This window comes from Leptidea sinapis, chromosome 23 (assembly GCF_905404315.1).
Source record: "Leptidea sinapis chromosome 23, ilLepSina1.1, whole genome shotgun sequence".
Lineage (NCBI taxonomy): Eukaryota > Metazoa > Arthropoda > Insecta > Lepidoptera > Pieridae > Leptidea > Leptidea sinapis.
Window position 1 is genome coordinate 12575386 of NC_066287.1, and position 19113 is coordinate 12594498.

Sequence of the window (19113 nt, forward strand, 5' to 3'; positions counted from 1 at the left end):
GACGCATAAATATTTTCTGTTGACATTGCCTCTCTTTGGTCGAGTATCTCGGGTATTATTTGTTTGAAAAAATATTGCATTCACGACAAATAATGTTAAATGAACGGCTGAAATTATTTTATTTATTCCATGGGATCTTTTTGACAATATTTGCGCACTATAATACCAATTACGTATCTAAATACAGTTTCTAAAAAGGTAAAAGGTTACATCATTTTTCATACTACTACTTTACACGAAAAACGTGAGAAAATTAATTCCGAGGCGCTGAGTGTGCTGTTGACATTAATGATTTCCTTGTTTATCCAAAATTGATTTGTTTCATTCTTACATCTTTGCGCTCGCAATTTAAATAAAGAAAAAAAAAGAAAAAGAAATGTGAGACTATAGCGGATCGAGCATAATATGTCTGGTTCGCAGTTATTGCCATTTTGATACCAAACATTAGATGTCTGCGTCCCAGTTGAGGGGTTACGCCTAATAGTATAGGTATAGGTAATAGTATAAATTTTAAACAAGAAAATATCACATGTATATATTATTAATTTTTGTACAGACACAAGTTATTGTATCAATTTCAAATAAGAAAATATTTTAACAGTACCTACACTTTTTCATATTTATACAGAGAAATAAATTATAGTATAAATTTAAGAGAAAATAAAAAAATCTATTACCTCGTAAAAGCTACTACTAAATACTAAAGTATGAAAAATATGCAAAGCTCACAGCCTGTTGCTTGATGACAGAGCCTTAAACTCGTCAAAATAGATTCACTTTAGATGATTTTATGAATATTTAACATTATAATATCGCCTGGTATAGGTCTCGCCCAAACAGTTTGTTTTTTTAGTTTATACTTAATGTCTCAGATCTCACAATTCTCAAAAAGAAATAAAATTTTTGTAAACAACTCTGTTTACGAAAATTAGGTGCGTCAAGGTCAAGTTAGCATAACGTTTATAACATTAGTTTTTTTTGACGCGGACGACTAACGAGCGTTAAGATCATCTAATGTCAAGTGACCAGGGTTGCTCACACGTTCTAGCAATACAAGCGATACAATAATTCAATTAGGCTTAAACTAAGCGCTATGAATAGTCACTATAAATATTTCTTTTAAATTACTGAATTTACCATATGTTCGGAAAAACTTGAGCTCGTGAGAACATTCGTGAGGCCACTCTTTTTAATCGACATCATAAAAGGAGGAGGATTTCAATTCGTCGGTACGTTTTTGAAGTGAAACTTATCGACGTATGAGAAAAATTTTATAGGAAATCGGCACGATTTTCGATTAGGCGCCATTTTGTTTTTTTAAATCCAAGATGGCCCCCGCGCATATTTATGATTTCAACAATATTGATATTAAATCCGAGGTTCTCGAGGGTGCAGAGAACGAATTTGGAATTCTTTTTGAAATCCATGTATCAACAACAACATCAAAAACAGTAATTGACGCAGTATTCCAAAGATATATGGACCATATTAAGACCAAAGTATTTATTTCATACACACCTCTTTTATAATTTATCGAAAATATAAGCTCTGAGTCTGAATGAATTTATGTAATATATACGAATAAAATGTAAGATAATCTGTTATTATTTTAGTCAATTTTTTCTTGTTTTTCTCTTAATCCAGTAAAATACTTGGTATTTATTGAATGTGTACAAAATAAATACCCAAATCAAGTCAATAACAATTAAATAAAATATATTTTGATTTTCAAATCAAAATATATTTTTCCAGCTTAAACTGAATCTTATCATTGCTGTCTCAAGTATAAAAACAACAATTTGTATACAAATAGATATTTAAATGAACAATAGGTAGATAAAACTTATTGTTATGTCATATTCACATGACGTCACATCCGTGGAAACATCTCACGACCTCCAAATAATGGAAAATTAAAATCTAAACACAGGAAAAATAAAATCAGGAAACATGTTACTAGTTCATTACTCCTATGATGATGACATAAGAAATCATTTAAGCAATTTTATTGATATTATATAATGAATAATTATTGTTCTGTGAAAGCTAAAAATTAATATTTCTCGTAACATTTTGGAAGTTAGACGTTATCCATAATATATATCAATAAGTAAAGCGAAAAGTTAGCGAAGCGGAGACATAGTTAAAGTTTATATGGAGTACAAGTCAATACAATTAGTTTTTTAACATACAATGCCTTATAAATACATTAAATTAATTCATATAAATATTACACACACTACTACTCGAATGACACACATAATAATACATTATAGAAGTCTTTAACACATAAATACTTTTAAAGTGCATAAATTATGGTCGAATTTCGAACTAAGGGCGACCACTAGTTATAACTAATAGTAAAAATGTGAATATGGGTTTATTTGTTACGCATTCACGCCTTCAACGATTAACATAGAATTTTAAACTGACGCTGGTATGTACCCCTGGTACAAAACAGGATATAGGAAACATTTTATCTTCATATTGACGATAGGAGCGTAATACCAATTGAACAGGCAATTTGAAGAAGCTAGTAAAATCAGTAAATGGAGAGTTTTTCCTTCGGTTATACAGCGAAAACTACTGAACTGATCAGAAAAATACTTATACTGAATGACATATAATCGTAATACATTTGTATTTAACATTTTCTGGGATCATATTGTAAAAGATCGCTCCCACAAAAGACTTACTAATTCGATTTCACCGTGAAGTAGGCTTTATAAAATTACGATTGTTCCTAGTTCAACATAGTGATTATCAAACGTATATACCAGTGTTTCTAAGCGAATGTTACAGTTTCAAGAAAATTCGCTTATGTTATGTTGGAATGGACGTGGAAGTGTCCTTCCACCGGAATCTTTAACTAAGTAAGTACTTACTCACTATGTTAAAGCTGCATAATAAAGTTTGTATGAGTATTTGTAAGAGATAATACAAGAACTGAATACTGGACCAATACTTAAATAAATTAGAATTCAAATCGACTCAAATAAGGTTTTCTTCGTGTGATATTCCGAAGGTCATCTGAGCTCGCCTTTTCAGACGCATAAATATTTTCTGTTGACATTGCCTCTCTTTGGTCGAGTATCTCGGGTATTATTTGTTTGAAAAAATATTGCATTCACGACAAATAATGTTAAATGAACGGCTGAAATTATTTTATTTATTCCATGGGATCTCTTTGACAATATTTGCGCACTATAATACCAATTACGTATCTAAATACAGTACCTAAAAAGGTAAAAGGTTACATCATTTTTCATACTACTACTTTACACGAAAAACGTGAGAAAATTAATTCCGAGGCGCCGAGTGTGCTGTTGACATTAATGCTTTCCTTGTTTATCCAAAATTGATTTGTTTCATTCTTACATCTTTGCGCTCGCAATTTAAATAAAGAAAAAAAAAGAAAAAGAAATGTGAGACTATAGCGGATCGAGCATAATATGTCTGGTTCGCAGTTATTGCCATTTTGATACCAAACATTAGATGTCTGCGTCCCAGTTGAGGGGTTACGCCTAATAGTATAGGTATAGGTAATAGTATAAATTTTAAACAAGAAAATATCACATGTATATATTATTAATTTTTGTACAGAGACAAGTTATTGTATCAATTTCAAATAAGAAAATATTTTAACAGTACCTACACTTTTTCATATTTATACAGAGAAATAAATTATAGTATAAATTTAAGAGAAAATAAAAAAAATCTATTACCTCGTAAAAGCTACTACTAAATACTAAAGTATGAAAAATATGTAAAGCTCACAGCCTGTTGCTTGATGACAGAGCTTTAAACTCGTCAAAATAGATTCACTTTAGATGACTTTATGAATACTTAACATTATAATATCGCCTGGTATAGGTCTCGCCCAAACAGTTTATGTTTTTTTAGTTTATACTTAATGTCTCAGATCTCACAATTCTCATGTGAATCTCAAATGAAATAAAATTTTTGTAAACAACTCTGTTTACGAAAATTAGGTGCGTCAAGGTCAAGTTAGCATAACGTTTATAACATTAGTTTTTTTTTGACGCGGACGGCTAACGAGCGTTAAGATCATCTAATGTCAAGTGACCAGGGTTGCTCACACGTTCTAGCAATACAAGCGATACAATAATTCAATTAGGCTTAAACTAAGCGCTATGAATAGTCACTATAAATATTTCTTTTAAATTACTGAATTTACCATATGTTCGGAAAAACTTGAGCTCGTGAGAACATTCGTGAGGCCACTCTTTTTAATCGACATCAAAAAAGGAGGAGGATTTCAATTCGTCGGTACGTTTTTGAAGTGAAACTTCTCTATCGACGTATGAGAAAAATTTTATAGGAAATCGGCACGATTTTCGATTAGGCGTCATTTTGTTTTTTAAATCCAAGATGGCCCCCGCGCAAATTTATGATTTCAACAATATTGATATCAAATCCGAGGTTCTCGAGGATGCAGAGAACGAATTTGGTATTCTTTTTGAAATCCATGATGGCCGCCGCAATAATTTCCGAAAGATGCCTATAAATTGTTTGGCATTAGGGTTATCATTATAACCACCACGCATACGTATAGCCCCAAAATAATTTTTCAACGCAGCCATCATGGATTGAAAAAATGATCCCAAATTCATTCTCTGCACCCTCGTGAATTTCGGATACGATATCCATATTGTTCAAATCATAATTCTGCATGGCGGCCATCTTGGATTTCAAAAATTATCCCAAATTCATTCTCTGCACCCTAGAAAATCGGGGATATAGCTGGGAAATGCGCCTCTATCGTCTCACTTTTTGTTTCATCGGGTTTCAAAAAACAACGATTCTAAAGAACTTCTTTACTTGCACTTCAAAAATTGTTGCAAAAATAAATAAATACGTGATGTTTCTATTAAATTCTTAATTTATATTTTGTTTCTTCTTTCTTAATACATATAACCTAGTATTTCTTACAATTTACTGATTTAGGGAAATGTCTATTCAGTTGCAACATTATTTGTCTGTCTGTGTGCGTGTTGGCGAATGTAAGTACGTGACGCTCACGCACACATTAATTATAATGTTACTTCTATATTGACAGGAACTATGATTGAAACTATCGTTCTGAGCATTATTATTCTATGTTAGAGATTATATCTAAGTGTTCGTGAAAAAGTGGAATTCGCCGGCAATAATCAGGTGAAACAGCTCTCTGGAACACTCGCCTAAATGCTTTACAAGACTCATAATGAAGTGACGTCACTACTCAGCACTCATCACAACATTATTAAAGTACATGAGATCGTGTAGACGTGTTCAAATTCAAAACGAATCAATTTTACAAATAAACATCTTGGAGTTTATTGCAGTGCATATTTTGACGCAGTAAATAAAGTACCTAATACTAAATGCATACAACGTTGAGGTTCGGACACACTATGCAGATGTCGAATTTTATGTTTCTGTTTAACACTTAATTATACATTTATTCACAACAAAGTAAAAATTATCAATGCGAAGAAGTGTGCCAAGAATACTCGCAGTATTTCCGCGTTAGATAGCTAGGATAATCCGCTTGGGTTTCCAGTAGCTTTATTAACTTCTGTGGGTCCCACGGACCAAGTGTCTCTACAACAAAATATAAGACTCAATGAGACAGACATATTTGTGACTTTTTCTGTTTTAGGCAGTGGAAGCAGCAGCCCCAGCACAAAATTAAGAAACCTGGACATGAAAAAAAGCCAGAATCGTAAGTTGCGTCCTACACTAGCGCCCTTCCCCAATGCCATGCTCCATGCCCAACGCACTAGTCATGCCATATTACATAATATACCAGTGTACAGTAGAACAACGTTGCTTCAGTATAAGGAGTTCAATGACTAATACACTAAAATTTATTAAAAGTGTTATATTAGAATCTCGGGGATTGTAGAACCCGTTAACATAATGACGGCTTGTTACCGCCATCAATTCATACTTATTTATCAAGAATTGTGCTATAAAGAGCGTGTGCTCTATTATCTCATAATATGGAAGATGTACAGGATAATATAGCAAATGTAAATTAACTTCGCTCCAAATATAAATTAGTAAATAATGTTTAATTTAGATACATTACATTGTACATTCAATGAAGTCCACCGTTTCAAGGCAGACAAATCACGCCGCATAAAAACAAAGTCGAAATATGGAACATGCCACAAATCACAATGTATTAGCCTCGACTGCTATATGAAAACATTGCCGCATTTACTACAGTTGTTTAAAATATTGTTGGTCAATAAGCAGCAATGTGGAACATTTATTCAGTCCAGGACATGTTTTTGAATTTAGAACCCGATAGAGACAGTGACAGTTGACACACGACTAAGAAGAAAAGTGTGCTTACATTGTCTTAAAGCACATTTATCAGATTGTGAATGATGTTATATCCTTATATGTGTAGAGAACGTCATTGCCTATATGTTTAATATATTATGAAATATATATACTTGAGTCCGTCTTAAAAAATCGTCGACGAAAGATCAAACAGACTCAAAATTTAAAGACTGTGAACAAGTATGTAAGATTATAAACGAATATAACAATACGAACTTGTTAGAGCCACGGTGTTGCTCATTCTTGTAGTTTGAGAGCGACCTTTTATTTATTTTTATGTTTTGTTGTTATTTGTATTTAGAGCTGTATGTCTTTACATCTATACATTAAGTTACTTAATTATAAAATTGTATTCATTAGTATGTGTTAATGTTTCATTGTTTTAAATAAAAGTATTTTGTTAGTATTGTTAGTCATTATTTTCTATATAAGGACCGTCTTAAGCGGCAAAAGCCTTCTCGACTAATTTACACCCGTTCCTATATTTTGCAATTCTTGTCCATATCTTTTCTGTTGTTTCAACTATGTCATCGCACGATGTCTTATTAGGGCTGCCTCGATTTCGTTTCCTATTAATAGGGTACCAGTTCATTAGTACTTTGGACCATCTTTCGTCTTTTGTTCTTTATTTGAGAGTGACCTTGCCATAAAATAAAATTAACCCGATAGGGATCTGATCACTTCCAAACTTTGGATCACTTCATCATCTGGCCGGCCGCCATCCATACAGGCATCGAAGTTATGTAATCATATTATATGGTATTGTAAATATTAAATTATAAGTATTGTTATGATATGAACAAAGTAAGATCACATCGATTTTTTATACAGCCTAGCTTTTACCTGCGACTTTGTCCGCATTTACCACTGTTACCATATTAGTTGTTGTTCCTTTCCCGCCACATACATATATACTTAACAATCATATATCTCTCTCATCGTTAAAGGCAGCTTTCGTAAGATAGGCATTTTTCTTTGACTGACATTACTGATCCAGCTACTATGAAAAAATATTTTTATTTTTCGGGTTAAGATATAGCCTGTGTTACTGACAAATAATGTAGCTTTCTATTGGTAACAGATTTTGTCCAAATCGGTTCAGTAGATCCAGAGATTACCTTCTAAAACCTCACAAACTTTACCTTTTTATAATATTAGTATAGAATAATAAAGTTAGATAGTTTAGATATAAGTAGATAGAAACTATGTAACTGCATTGTTCCATCTACAAGATGTATTTCTAACTTCGAAACTATTTGAAATAACTTCCTTTTTACTCAACAACAATAGCGACCCTACCATCAATTAATCATTTGGCTTGCGGCTTAGTTTTTACAAATAGTGTGGCTGAACCTTTATAAAGTGCCTCTGTTAACAAACTGGCGTGTTGCCAGCCCTCTGTGATACTCCTTTACTTAGCTATATCTATAGCAAGATGGAATTCACTTAAGTAAATTTAACTTCATACACAATAATTATAAAAGGAACTGACTGCCAGTTACTTACACTAATTTGTGTAGCGCTTTCACTAACAGCGCCTTTTTTATTTTCATTTTCCGAGTCCGTTTATGAAGTGTTTTTATCTCAGGAATGAGTGAATAGGTGTTATTAAGATCAAATACTTACTACTTACTTACTTTGTAAATCAATATATCAAATCAAAAATCAATACTTAGTAAATGCCTTCCTTTGAAGCTATAATTTAAGCTCTTAGATTAAACTTTATATTTCATGGTAAAATAAAATGGCCTCACTGTACAGGTAAATGAAATAATCTGATAATGTTGTTATTATACCCCGTATGTCTGAAGCAAAGCACTGCCTACGCTACTCTATAAGGCAGAGTTTTCGTTCAGTTGTGTTTCGACCACGCAATAAATACAACGCCACGCAATCATAAAGTGTTCAGTGAAAAACTGTCCAAATAACATCATATCCAATTTTTAAAAGGATGGAATGATGTACTTCAAGTAAGTGCCCCATTAAATAATTAACAAAATGTGTAACTAACTTGATGTTTTTAATCATTTTGCTAATTAATTACATATATTAAATTGCTAACCAAAATGTTCTTGCGCCGTGTTCGCGTCCGAGCCTCTATACAGCATACTAAGGTGTTAATTTGAATGAATGTTTTATTTTTATCTGTTTAAGTGACCTATTTATTTGAAGACATTTTATTAGGCGATTGGGAGTCTATTACCATAGCAATTGAATGCATGAATGGACATTCATAAATCGAGCGGGCCCGATGGCATTCCCCCGATAGTGCTGCGGACATGTGCTCCGGAACTGGCGCCGGTACTTACCCATCTTTTCCGGCTCTCCTACTCATCAGGCGTAGTCCCGAAGTCATGGATGGCGGCTTTAGTGCACCCGATCCCTAAGAAAGGTGAACGCTTGGATGCGTCTAACTACCGCCCCATTGCCATTACCTCCATTTTCTCAGTCAATCATCAACCGCCAGCTCTTGGAAAACCTAGAGGAGCACCAGCTAATCAGCGTCTGCCAATACGGTTTCCGTCAGGGTCGCTCAGCTGATGATCTTCTTGCATACCTCAACCATCACTCGCCCATTTGGGCGCAAGTGGTTGAGTCGAAGGGAGAGGCGTTGGCGGTGAGTTTGGACATAGCGAAAGCCTTCAATCGGGTGTGGCATAAAGCGCTCATAGCGAAACTGCCGGGCTTAAATGGGCTTCCCGAGATGTTGTGCAAATTGGTCACTAGCTTTTTAGCCGATCGGAGCATTAAGGTTGTTATCAACGGTGTATGCTCCGACTTAGAACCTATAAACGCTGGTATCCCGCAAGGCTGCGTGCTATCCCCTACACTGTTTCTTCTGCATATCAATGATATGCTGCAAATCAGTAGTATTCATTGCTTTGCAGACAGCACAGGGTATGCTTCCTACACCGGCCGTGCCAACATGTCCCGAGAAAGCGTCGACGAGAACCGGAACAAACTTGTCTCTGAAATCAAGACTATGCTTTGCAAAGTCTCGGAATGGGGCCCACAAAATTTAGTCCAATTCAACCCTAAAAAGACACAAGTTTGTACGTTGACCTCTAAAAAGTCTCCCTTCGTCGTACCACCTCGATTCGAGATCAGTATTGGCATACTTGGCATCGATATATTTCGGTTTAGATCGAGCGACGTTCAGTTCCGTGGTCACTTGGAAGAGAAGGCCAAACTGGCCTCTAAAAAGCTTGGTGCACTCAGTAATTTTGTAATAAAAATATTTGAAAAATAATATACTGAGACAAAGCACTAAATTATTGTAATTATTTAAGGAAATATAAAAAACTTAGATATGTTTATTTCCCAAGAATTGTATACAATTTAATAAGAGTGTTGAATTAATGTATGTAAAGAATTATCTTTTGATTTTTATTTATCTAACTACAATCATTTACATACCATTTTAATTTCCCTTTTTATATTGCATTTATGCGTTCCATAGTTTTACATTATAACTATATTTAACCGAAATGGAAAGCCAAGAATTATAATAAAACATTTTAAATACATATAACCGGATATGAGCTCTTAATAATTATGTAAATTGTATTATAAAATACATTAGTTTACGTAAATATCGTTAAAAATATACACAATTTAGAGAGTAATTTGTTTTACATAATTATTTACATTATTTTTATTATTATTGCTATTTAGTTTTTTTAATTAATTTATTTATTTGCTTGTACGCACTTTTCCTACTCATAAAAATGAATTACTAGAAACAATAATCGGAAATGAAACCTTAACTACAAATTGCTAGTCATATTAATAAATTCAATCACTCAAAAACTATTAATGTTAATTGGCTCGAGATAAATACGATTTCTCATATTGCATTAATTTATTTGATATAATATTATGTTCTATCGCATTTATCATTGGGAGTGTTCCGAAGTTTGATCTGATTCCTGCCGCCGACATAATTGTTCATGGGAAAAACATGGATTTTCTAGATTCAGAGCACAAACTTTTGAAGAATTGGCCTTGTGATTTGTTAATGGTCATGGTGAATGCAGGTCGGATCGGAAAATGAAGATTTTTAAGCTCAAACGGCATATCGGTGAGGATTATCGGGATCCTCAATAAGATCTTCCTCACCTTCGAATTGTCCTCGAAACAAACACATCAACCGGTAAAATTGAATAACATAATTTTACGAAAATAGAAAGATTTCAATGAACAAAAAAGTATTTAAATGTTTCTATAGATGCAATATAGATGTCATCAAAATGTCAATACATACAAAATGTATGAGAAAATTAATATTGCCTATAATAATATTTAATCGTGATTTTTTTCGATACTTTAACTTATTATCCTATCATCATAAAAATTGGTCAGTCGTTCTTGAGTTATAGATGGTGTAACTAACACGACTTTGTTTTATATTGATTGAAATAGTAATGTTTTTGCTAGATGTGTAAATTTAATTTAAAAAAATTCTCTAAAAAACGGAATATAGGCTAAATATATCAGATATTTTCAAAATTTGTTTAAGTGACATTCCTCCTAGAATCTTTTGAGAGTTTTATTATACTTTCAGTCGTTTATCAAAGCAGTGAAGTTCAAAATGTTGGGGCTGGATTGAATTTTAAATATTTAACAGCGCTCTACAGTAAGGTCGCGTTGCGAATAAAATAGAGAGAGATTTATTAAACAACTTAAAATAATCAATAGTATCAGTTTAACAAAACAATACATAATCTGCATTTATATGGAGAGCGGTTTTTTTTCCTTCGGTTACATTGTGAATACTACTGAATCAGTCTTTATAATATACCATTAGATTCAGCTTGTTTCAGAAAAGATTTAAGTATTGGTTTGTGATTACCTATCCGGAACCTATATTTTTTTCCTAAAAAATCCTATTATTAATATTATAAATGTGAAAATTTGTATGTCTGGATGGATTTGTACTTCTTTAACGCAAAAACTACTGAATGGATTTTGATGAAACTTTACAATAATATAGCTTACACACCAGAATAACAGATAGGCTATTATTTATAAAACTATCGCGTGAATTATACTTTATATGGCAAAACAACGTTTGCCGGGTCAGCTAGTACTTAATTATTCGAAATATAAATAATTCAGTCAGTGACCTTTCATTATATATGACAAATCATGCAATGCCCGCTCATTAATTTAAATATTTTTTTTTTCATAAATAAAAGTATCTAGCCACAAACAATAACAATACAGCTCCACTATGAAAGTAATCTACTTCTTGACTAAGCGATACTACTTACCATACATCATACAAATTTTATGTTTTTTTAAATAACGCCTCATTCTGATCTTCTAATATAATATATTGTTACAATAATAAAATATTAAAATGTATGAATTTATAACACAACGAGGAAGTTGTATAAGCACTTGCGAAAATTTTAGGTCTTAGCATATGAATGCGGTGGATGGGCGTCAATAAAATGTTGGGAGGCGATTTGGACTGCCCCATCGGAGTTGAATTTTTTCCCTTGCAAGAAGTTATCCAAATTTCGAAAATAACGGTAGTCCGTGGGAGCAAGGTCTGGCCAAGACGGAAGGTGACGAATGGTTTCTAATGGCAGTTACTGTAGTGTTAAAACGGCTTCTCGTGCTGTATGAGGTCTGGCGTTATCATGGAACAATCATGGTGAAGATCTATTCATGAGTCGGGGTTAGTTTTGCTATCATTGTTCGGAGTTCGGCACAGTAGACATCTGTCGTTATAGTTTGACCAGACCAGAGAAAGTTATAGTGAATAACACCATGCTGAGACCGCCCAACAGTTACCATTACCTTTGTATTAATAAGCTTTGCTTTAGAATACTGTTGCGTCGTTTGACCTGGGGTCAGCCATTGCATTTTTCGCTCATGATTTTCGTAAAGACTCCACTTTTCATCGCATGTCACGATTTAATCCAATATTCCTTCATTTCTGTATCGATTCAACAAGGCAACACAAGTGTCAACATGCGTTTCATCCTGCAGATTAGTCAACTCACGAGGCACCCATTTATATTTTTATTTTATTGATTTGACGCAAATGAATTGTTGGTATGGTAAAGTTAAATCATGTCGTTAATTCCTGGGTAATTTGGCTCGGATCGGCTTCCACCGTCTCTTTCAGTTCATTGTTATTCACCTGTGTGGGCGGGCTTCCACGTGGTTCGTTCTTCAAATTATCAAAGTTTTCATCACGAAAGCGTTTAAGCCAAAATCGCACGGATTGTTAATTAGCAGTTTCTGCCGCGTTAGTTCCGCATCGGAACTCTATCTTTCTTGTCTATGCTGAATAATAAAAACAACTGAAAGTCGATAATCGAATGTTGCACATTTTTTAAAAGAAGAACTACATAGCTAACATGTGAAAAAAGATTCACTCAAAAAACCCAAACCATGAAGGTTCTATTACATTAAAACGGCAATTTCATACTTTAACCCTATTGTTAAAATTTTAAGTATCTCAGCTGGATTCCTTAATAGATAACAGGATATTAGCTTGTATTATGTCGACGCCTTTGATTGTCTATGTTAATTTATAATTACATATATTTCAGTATTTGTATAACAGTAAAGCTCTATTTTGAGCAATTCACGCACACTAACACGAAGTGTCATACAAATTGCGAGTGTATGACGTAGCTTGTCACGCACACTAAAGTAATAAATTTTCATCGGTAGTCTACTGTCTAGTAGCAAGAGGCTCTATCTAGTCGGATACATTATTTAAGTAGCTCAGCATATCTACCTATCGACATGAAGTTTAATGTTATTCTTAATAATAATATAACAATAATTTGTTATATTTTAAAAGTGATAACCCACTTCTAGTATAAATACACAAATAAAATTATGTTTTCAAATTTTATTTTAAAAATACCAATAAATTGCGCTCTATCATCAATCTCATAAGTTTTACATTTTTTTAATATTTAATAATGTTTTGGTGGATTTAAGCAGTTTTACTCACAATATCTTTGAAAGTTCAGAAATCATATCACCAACCATCATATAAACACGATTTGAATATTTATTGTTTTTGAATATTATTTTATTAGTCAATTAATTTAATTTACTCCATACGTCTCATAGATTTACAATTGTATCTGAAAAGTAGCCCTGCAACCAGATACCTTTTTACATAGTTATTTTTTAGGAAAAAAAATTAAATTTTTTATGACTGACTGTCTATAAGGGACGAAACGAGGAGGATGTTCAGGTAATGGTAATTGATACGCCCTGCCAATTACAATGCAGTGCTGCTCAGCATAATCTAGCCGGTATCCTGTGCAAACTAGCTTCCCACTGGTAAATTTCTGCTATAACTCTCTCACATGCGAAATAATTGAAAATTGTAATATTATAGTTATTCATCGTTCTCACCTGACTATTAGGAAATGTGGCGAAGGCTGACTGGACTTTGTGTAACGCGTGGTCCTGCTGATGAGCTGGCGGTGGTCTTCCCTTGGGGAAGTAGAACCTGGGAATGACTCTGGACGGACCGGCTGCTCGGACTGATCGCTGCAGCGTGGTGTGGGGAGGCGCCGATGAGGGCTTGGGAGGAGTTGTCGCTGCATAGTTCTGGAAGAAAAAAGTAATTCTAAAATTTCTAAATTAAAATAAAATTTTTGCGGTTTTCAAGGAAGTTCGTACTGTGTCTGCTCCTGTGATTCCTGTGGAATTGCAAGAGAATGTGGGTGTCGGTGATCACTTAACATCAGGTTCACCTGATCAAGCCGAGCAAGCGCTCGCTTGTCTTCCTCATCCATAAAAAAATCATTCATGTCTTAATGTCCTATGGTATATTGTTATGGGGAAGTGCAGCCGATATTAATACCATCTTTGTGCTGCAGAACAGACCTATTAGCTATTTATAACTTACGCTCTAAAAATTATTTAGAGCAATATCTAAAGATACAAACATTTTAACTGTTGCATGTCAGTATATTCTTGATAATGTGATTATCACAGGCAACTGTTGGAAACTGTGGTAATAATATTAACACCAACAAACAAACATAAACTTGTTATGCTTACAACTCGGTTAAGTATTTTAAAGTTGGCCGATGAATATGTATATTATGCTTTTACAAAATGATCACAGAAAAAAATTTTTAGCAAAAAAACAACCGCCTTCAAAAACACTATAACAAAACAATAGATATAATGTGCACTAAAAAGTATAAAAATAATTGCGTATTTTTATACAATCTTATTAATTTATCTAATTTTAGTTACGATTATTGTTATTTTTGGAATCGGAGTTCTGCCGCCGCAACCCGCTCTCGCCTCTCGCCTCCTCACGACTCAAGCACATCTAACCTATAACTATGTATGTAGTAACAAACCTATCTAGCATGACACCGACTCCAAAATTACAATAATCGTAACTAGAATAAGATTAATTAATTAGATTGTATAAAAATACGCAATTAATTTGATACTTTTTAGTGCACATTATATCTATTGTTTTGGGATAGTGTTTTTGAAGGCGGTTGTTTTTTTGTTAATTTATTTTTATGTTATGATTTTTAGTGAATTTTAAGTACACTAACTAACAATTTGTCTAAATATGTGTAAATATACTAAATTTTTCAATGCAGCAATGAACGTAAGTACTTTTCAATTTGATTACACACAGTGTTCCGTTACTTTGTCATGGATTCCGTAATCAGAACCTAACCAAACTCTCACCAAACTATCTTTGAAGTATATTGAGTTATTCGTAAATTTATCATCCACCTTGCTATACGTATGTATAGCAAAATTTAAGACTTTTATGGTTTTCTCATGGATTCCATTGTCAGATCTGGACCAAATTACAATGGGACCACTCGAGAAGCACCAGCTTTCAAATAAAAAAAGAATTATCAAAAAATAAAAACAAATAAAATCGGTTCACCCAGTCGAAAGATTTGAGGTAACAAACATAAAAAAAAATATCGACGAATTGAGTACCTCCTCCTTTTTTAAGTCGGTTAAAAATACAAAACAAATGTATCAAGAAATTCGAATGAATTGTTAAAAAACATCAAGTAAATGACATTCTTAATAATACTACAGATCGGGAATGCACCAAACGCCCTCAAGGTTATTCAATAACATTCTGCACTAAATTAAATTGTGACGATATTTATATTTTATCAAAAGAAAAAGAAGAAGAAGCCCGCTGAGTATCTTGCGCCGGTTCTTCTCAGGTCTGAGTCATAAATTTTCGAATGGGTGGTAAGGTTTAAAAGTAAGTTATTTTATATCCTATTTTAATAAACGACAAACAAATCTTGGCAGTATTGCGCCAGTGTAGCCGCAGCATAAGATGTTAAAACTATTTTCAAAACAAAGCTCTCGTACTAGATCTTGAATATAGATTTCACTCCACACTATACTAGAGGGTAATTTAAAGACTAGCTTTGTATGGTGTTGGCGGCTGTGTAAAAAAAAAATTGTGTTATCCTGATTGTGATAATATCATAGGTAAAAATGTTGATATGTGAAAATTTCTCAATGTGAGTAGATTTAGTTTATATATTACGTACTAAATTTATCTGAGTAGTGTTATTATTATTGAATATGAAATTAATTGAAACAAATTATGAAGACATGAATTTATTTTATTTTATATATTTATTATTTATTATAATTAAATACATTGTTCTTCATGCCTAATATAAATTTACAGTCTCAGTCTCAAAAACAGAAACAAAGAGGCACCTTTAAATTAAATTCCTCTGGATGGCTCACTAGAAAACCCTGTGCAGAGCCAACCAGTGATTACCGTCTGCTATGTAATTTTATTTAATGTTAATAATTACAGAAATAGAACTAAGACTGACACTTAAACAATTTACATGCATAAACTTCATTGCGTTAAATAGCGTCGAAAAAACGCCGCGCACACGCGTCGTAATAAATTCACTGTAATCTCTTATTCACAAACGCCACATACCAAAAGCGTAAAATTAATTATAAAAGTAGCAAATATTTAAATGAAAACGTATACTTGAGTAAGTAATGTGTGCTTCTACTTAATTGAAAGGTTAGATAGCGCAAGATTTAAACAAGACATTAGCAAGCTTAATGACAATATCTGATGCGATTTCCGTTCAAATATCAAGCGAAGGTTCATGGAAGTATGTGGGTGGGGTCGTGGGAGAACCCAACAAGGGTAATAGTATTACATTATTTGAATGAGCGGAGTTTTGATCTGATAGAACTATTAAACTTACACACAAACATAAGCACCTAAACCAAACTGAAATAGATGCATCGGTGCTAAGACATTTTTAACGATAATTATGAATAAATGTAATTACTTACTTCTCAAAAAATACAGAAAATTACAATATGTATATAACAGTTGGTACATATTATATTTTATGTTTTACTATACTATAGACTATACTAGACGATCAATTCTAAGAAATAGTTTTTATTTATTAAATTCTTAAATCCGTTGAGCGTCTGAGCTTTTCTTATATACAAACAGGTAGAGTATTCCAGTCTTAACCAACCTCACGTCTTAACCAACAATTGATTATTATTCATTGAAGGTTCTTCTTAGAAAATATATTAATAATAGAGCTTTACAAAGGACTAAAAGAAAAATAAATGATATCACAGTTTTCGAGAAAGGTTTAATTCACGTCTATCAACGTTATCATTAGAGGCGAGCCCACTTCGTCTGAGCGCGGCACACTTCAAACCTTGACCTGATAACTTTCCGCACGAGTTTATATTTACTTTTAACCTATGACGTGTATCACCTCGTCTTATAAGCTATTATACGTTTCTTTATAATATACTATCTGACACTGTTCTGTCAATAGCAAAAATTTTATAAGTATTAGGGAATAATGTAGTCTGAAGCCATTGGAAATGTGTAATCAAAGTTAAAAAATTAAAAATGAAACAAAAAGGTGTTTCTAACTGATTTCATAAATTCTATAGGTAATATAGTAATAATTTGATAAGGATTCATATCGTATTTGTGTAAACAACTTTTACATTACCACTTTATAACTGGCATTTTTTTTTAAGTTTAAAAATGGATATAGTATATTATCCTTAAGAGCCATCGCACACTTTTCTGTGGACCAACTCCAACGAATATAGTTAATTTATACAAATTTGTTTCCAAAAACTTAACAAATTTTATACTAAAACATCGTCCCGTTTCTATTTTATGCGAAGTAGCAAAGGTTTTTGAACGACTTGTTCATAATGAACTTTATCCTGTTGTCCATAGTACAATTTTAGAGGAGCAACATGGTTTTGTTAAAAAGCGATCTACTATTACCAACCTAATTAATTTCACTTCTCTTCTATTTAATAATATGGACAATAACGTTCAAACAGATGTGATTTATACTGATTTTATGAAGGCATTTGACAAGGTGGACCATGAAATTTTGTTAGGTAAAATTGCTTTTAATGGTATACGTGGTAATTTGTTACGCTGGTTTTCTTCTTATATTACAAAAAGAACTCAAAAAGTAGTTATTAATGGATTTAGGTCTGAAAGTATAGATGTCACTTCTGGCGTACCTCAGGGCTCCATACTTGGACCTCTCCTGTTTATTATTTATATTAATGACATAAAGCAGTGTTTTGGTAATTGTAAATTTTTACTATATGCTGATGATCTAAAAATATTCAAGTCAATTACAAACCTCAACGATTGTGAGTTAATCCAACAGGACCTAAATAGATTATCTGATTATTGCAGAAATAATAAATTAACATTAAGCATTATTAATTATAATTATTCTCTTTGTAATGTTACATTCAGTAAAGTTTTATCTGTTAGGGACCTAGGAGTTATCTTGGATAATAAATTACACTTAAATCTTCATATTGACAAAATTGTTAACACTGCTTTCAAAATGTTTGGATTTATCATGAGAACATGCATTGACTTTAAGAAGCCCTATACTTTTTTACATTTAGATAGAAAATGTCCAACGTAAATTCTTAAGATCCATGAGTTACAGATGCTATGGCAATTACAATATGTCGTACGCAGATTGGATAGATAAGTATAAATTACTATCCCTTCAATCAAGGCGCAAACTTCTTCAATGTATGTTTCTGCACGGCATTATACATACCAAATTTGATTGTACAGAATTGACCAACAAATTAAATTATGTTATTCCTAGAACAGCCCATATCCGAGGACTGTGTAATCGGAAACTTTTTGCAACTGGTAAATTTCGTACTAATGCAGGAATAAGATCACTTCTGCATCAATTAGTTGACAATTACAACAAAGAATTCATTAGTTTTGACATTTTCCATTTATCCGAGAGCCAGTTCAAGTGCCAAATTAAAAAAATACTGGATAATATTTGATTTATTTACATACATTCTTTTAAATACCTACTGAACATCATAAGTACTTTAGGTTAATATCATTGTATATATAGTCATAATTTAGTGTAGATTTGTGTAGATAATTATTTCTTTTGTTTTCCTTTTTGTGTTTATTAATTGTTTGATTTTTATAAATTTAATTTACTCCAACTAGCCATAATATTTAGAACATTGTTTATTTCTCTTTAGTTTCAATTAGTATTGTATAAACATTTCTTTTTGTACCTAACATTGAATACCTCAAAATTTTTCATAGTAAGATGTGGATAGCGTATCTGACTACAATTTTATTAGACTTAATTGTTATTTCTTTATGTATCTACTTTGTAAGTTGTAGTTGTTTGCTTTTCCTAATAAAAAAAAAATCCTCGA

General features: G+C 32.6%; 1 protein-coding gene across 3 annotated transcripts in view; it reads right to left on the reverse strand.

The window, feature by feature from the left end:
- The window catches only part of LOC126971101 (serine/threonine-protein phosphatase 2A regulatory subunit B'' subunit beta-like), a 148063-nt gene that overhangs the window by 26510 nt on the left and 102440 nt on the right, over positions 1-19113 (reverse strand). For all 3 annotated transcript variants that reach the window (XM_050817247.1, XM_050817249.1, XM_050817248.1), the window contains exon 2: positions 13753-13950. In XM_050817247.1, coding sequence (XP_050673204.1) covers positions 13753-13950 — 198 coding nt within the window. The remainder of the gene's footprint in view (positions 1-13752; positions 13951-19113) is intronic.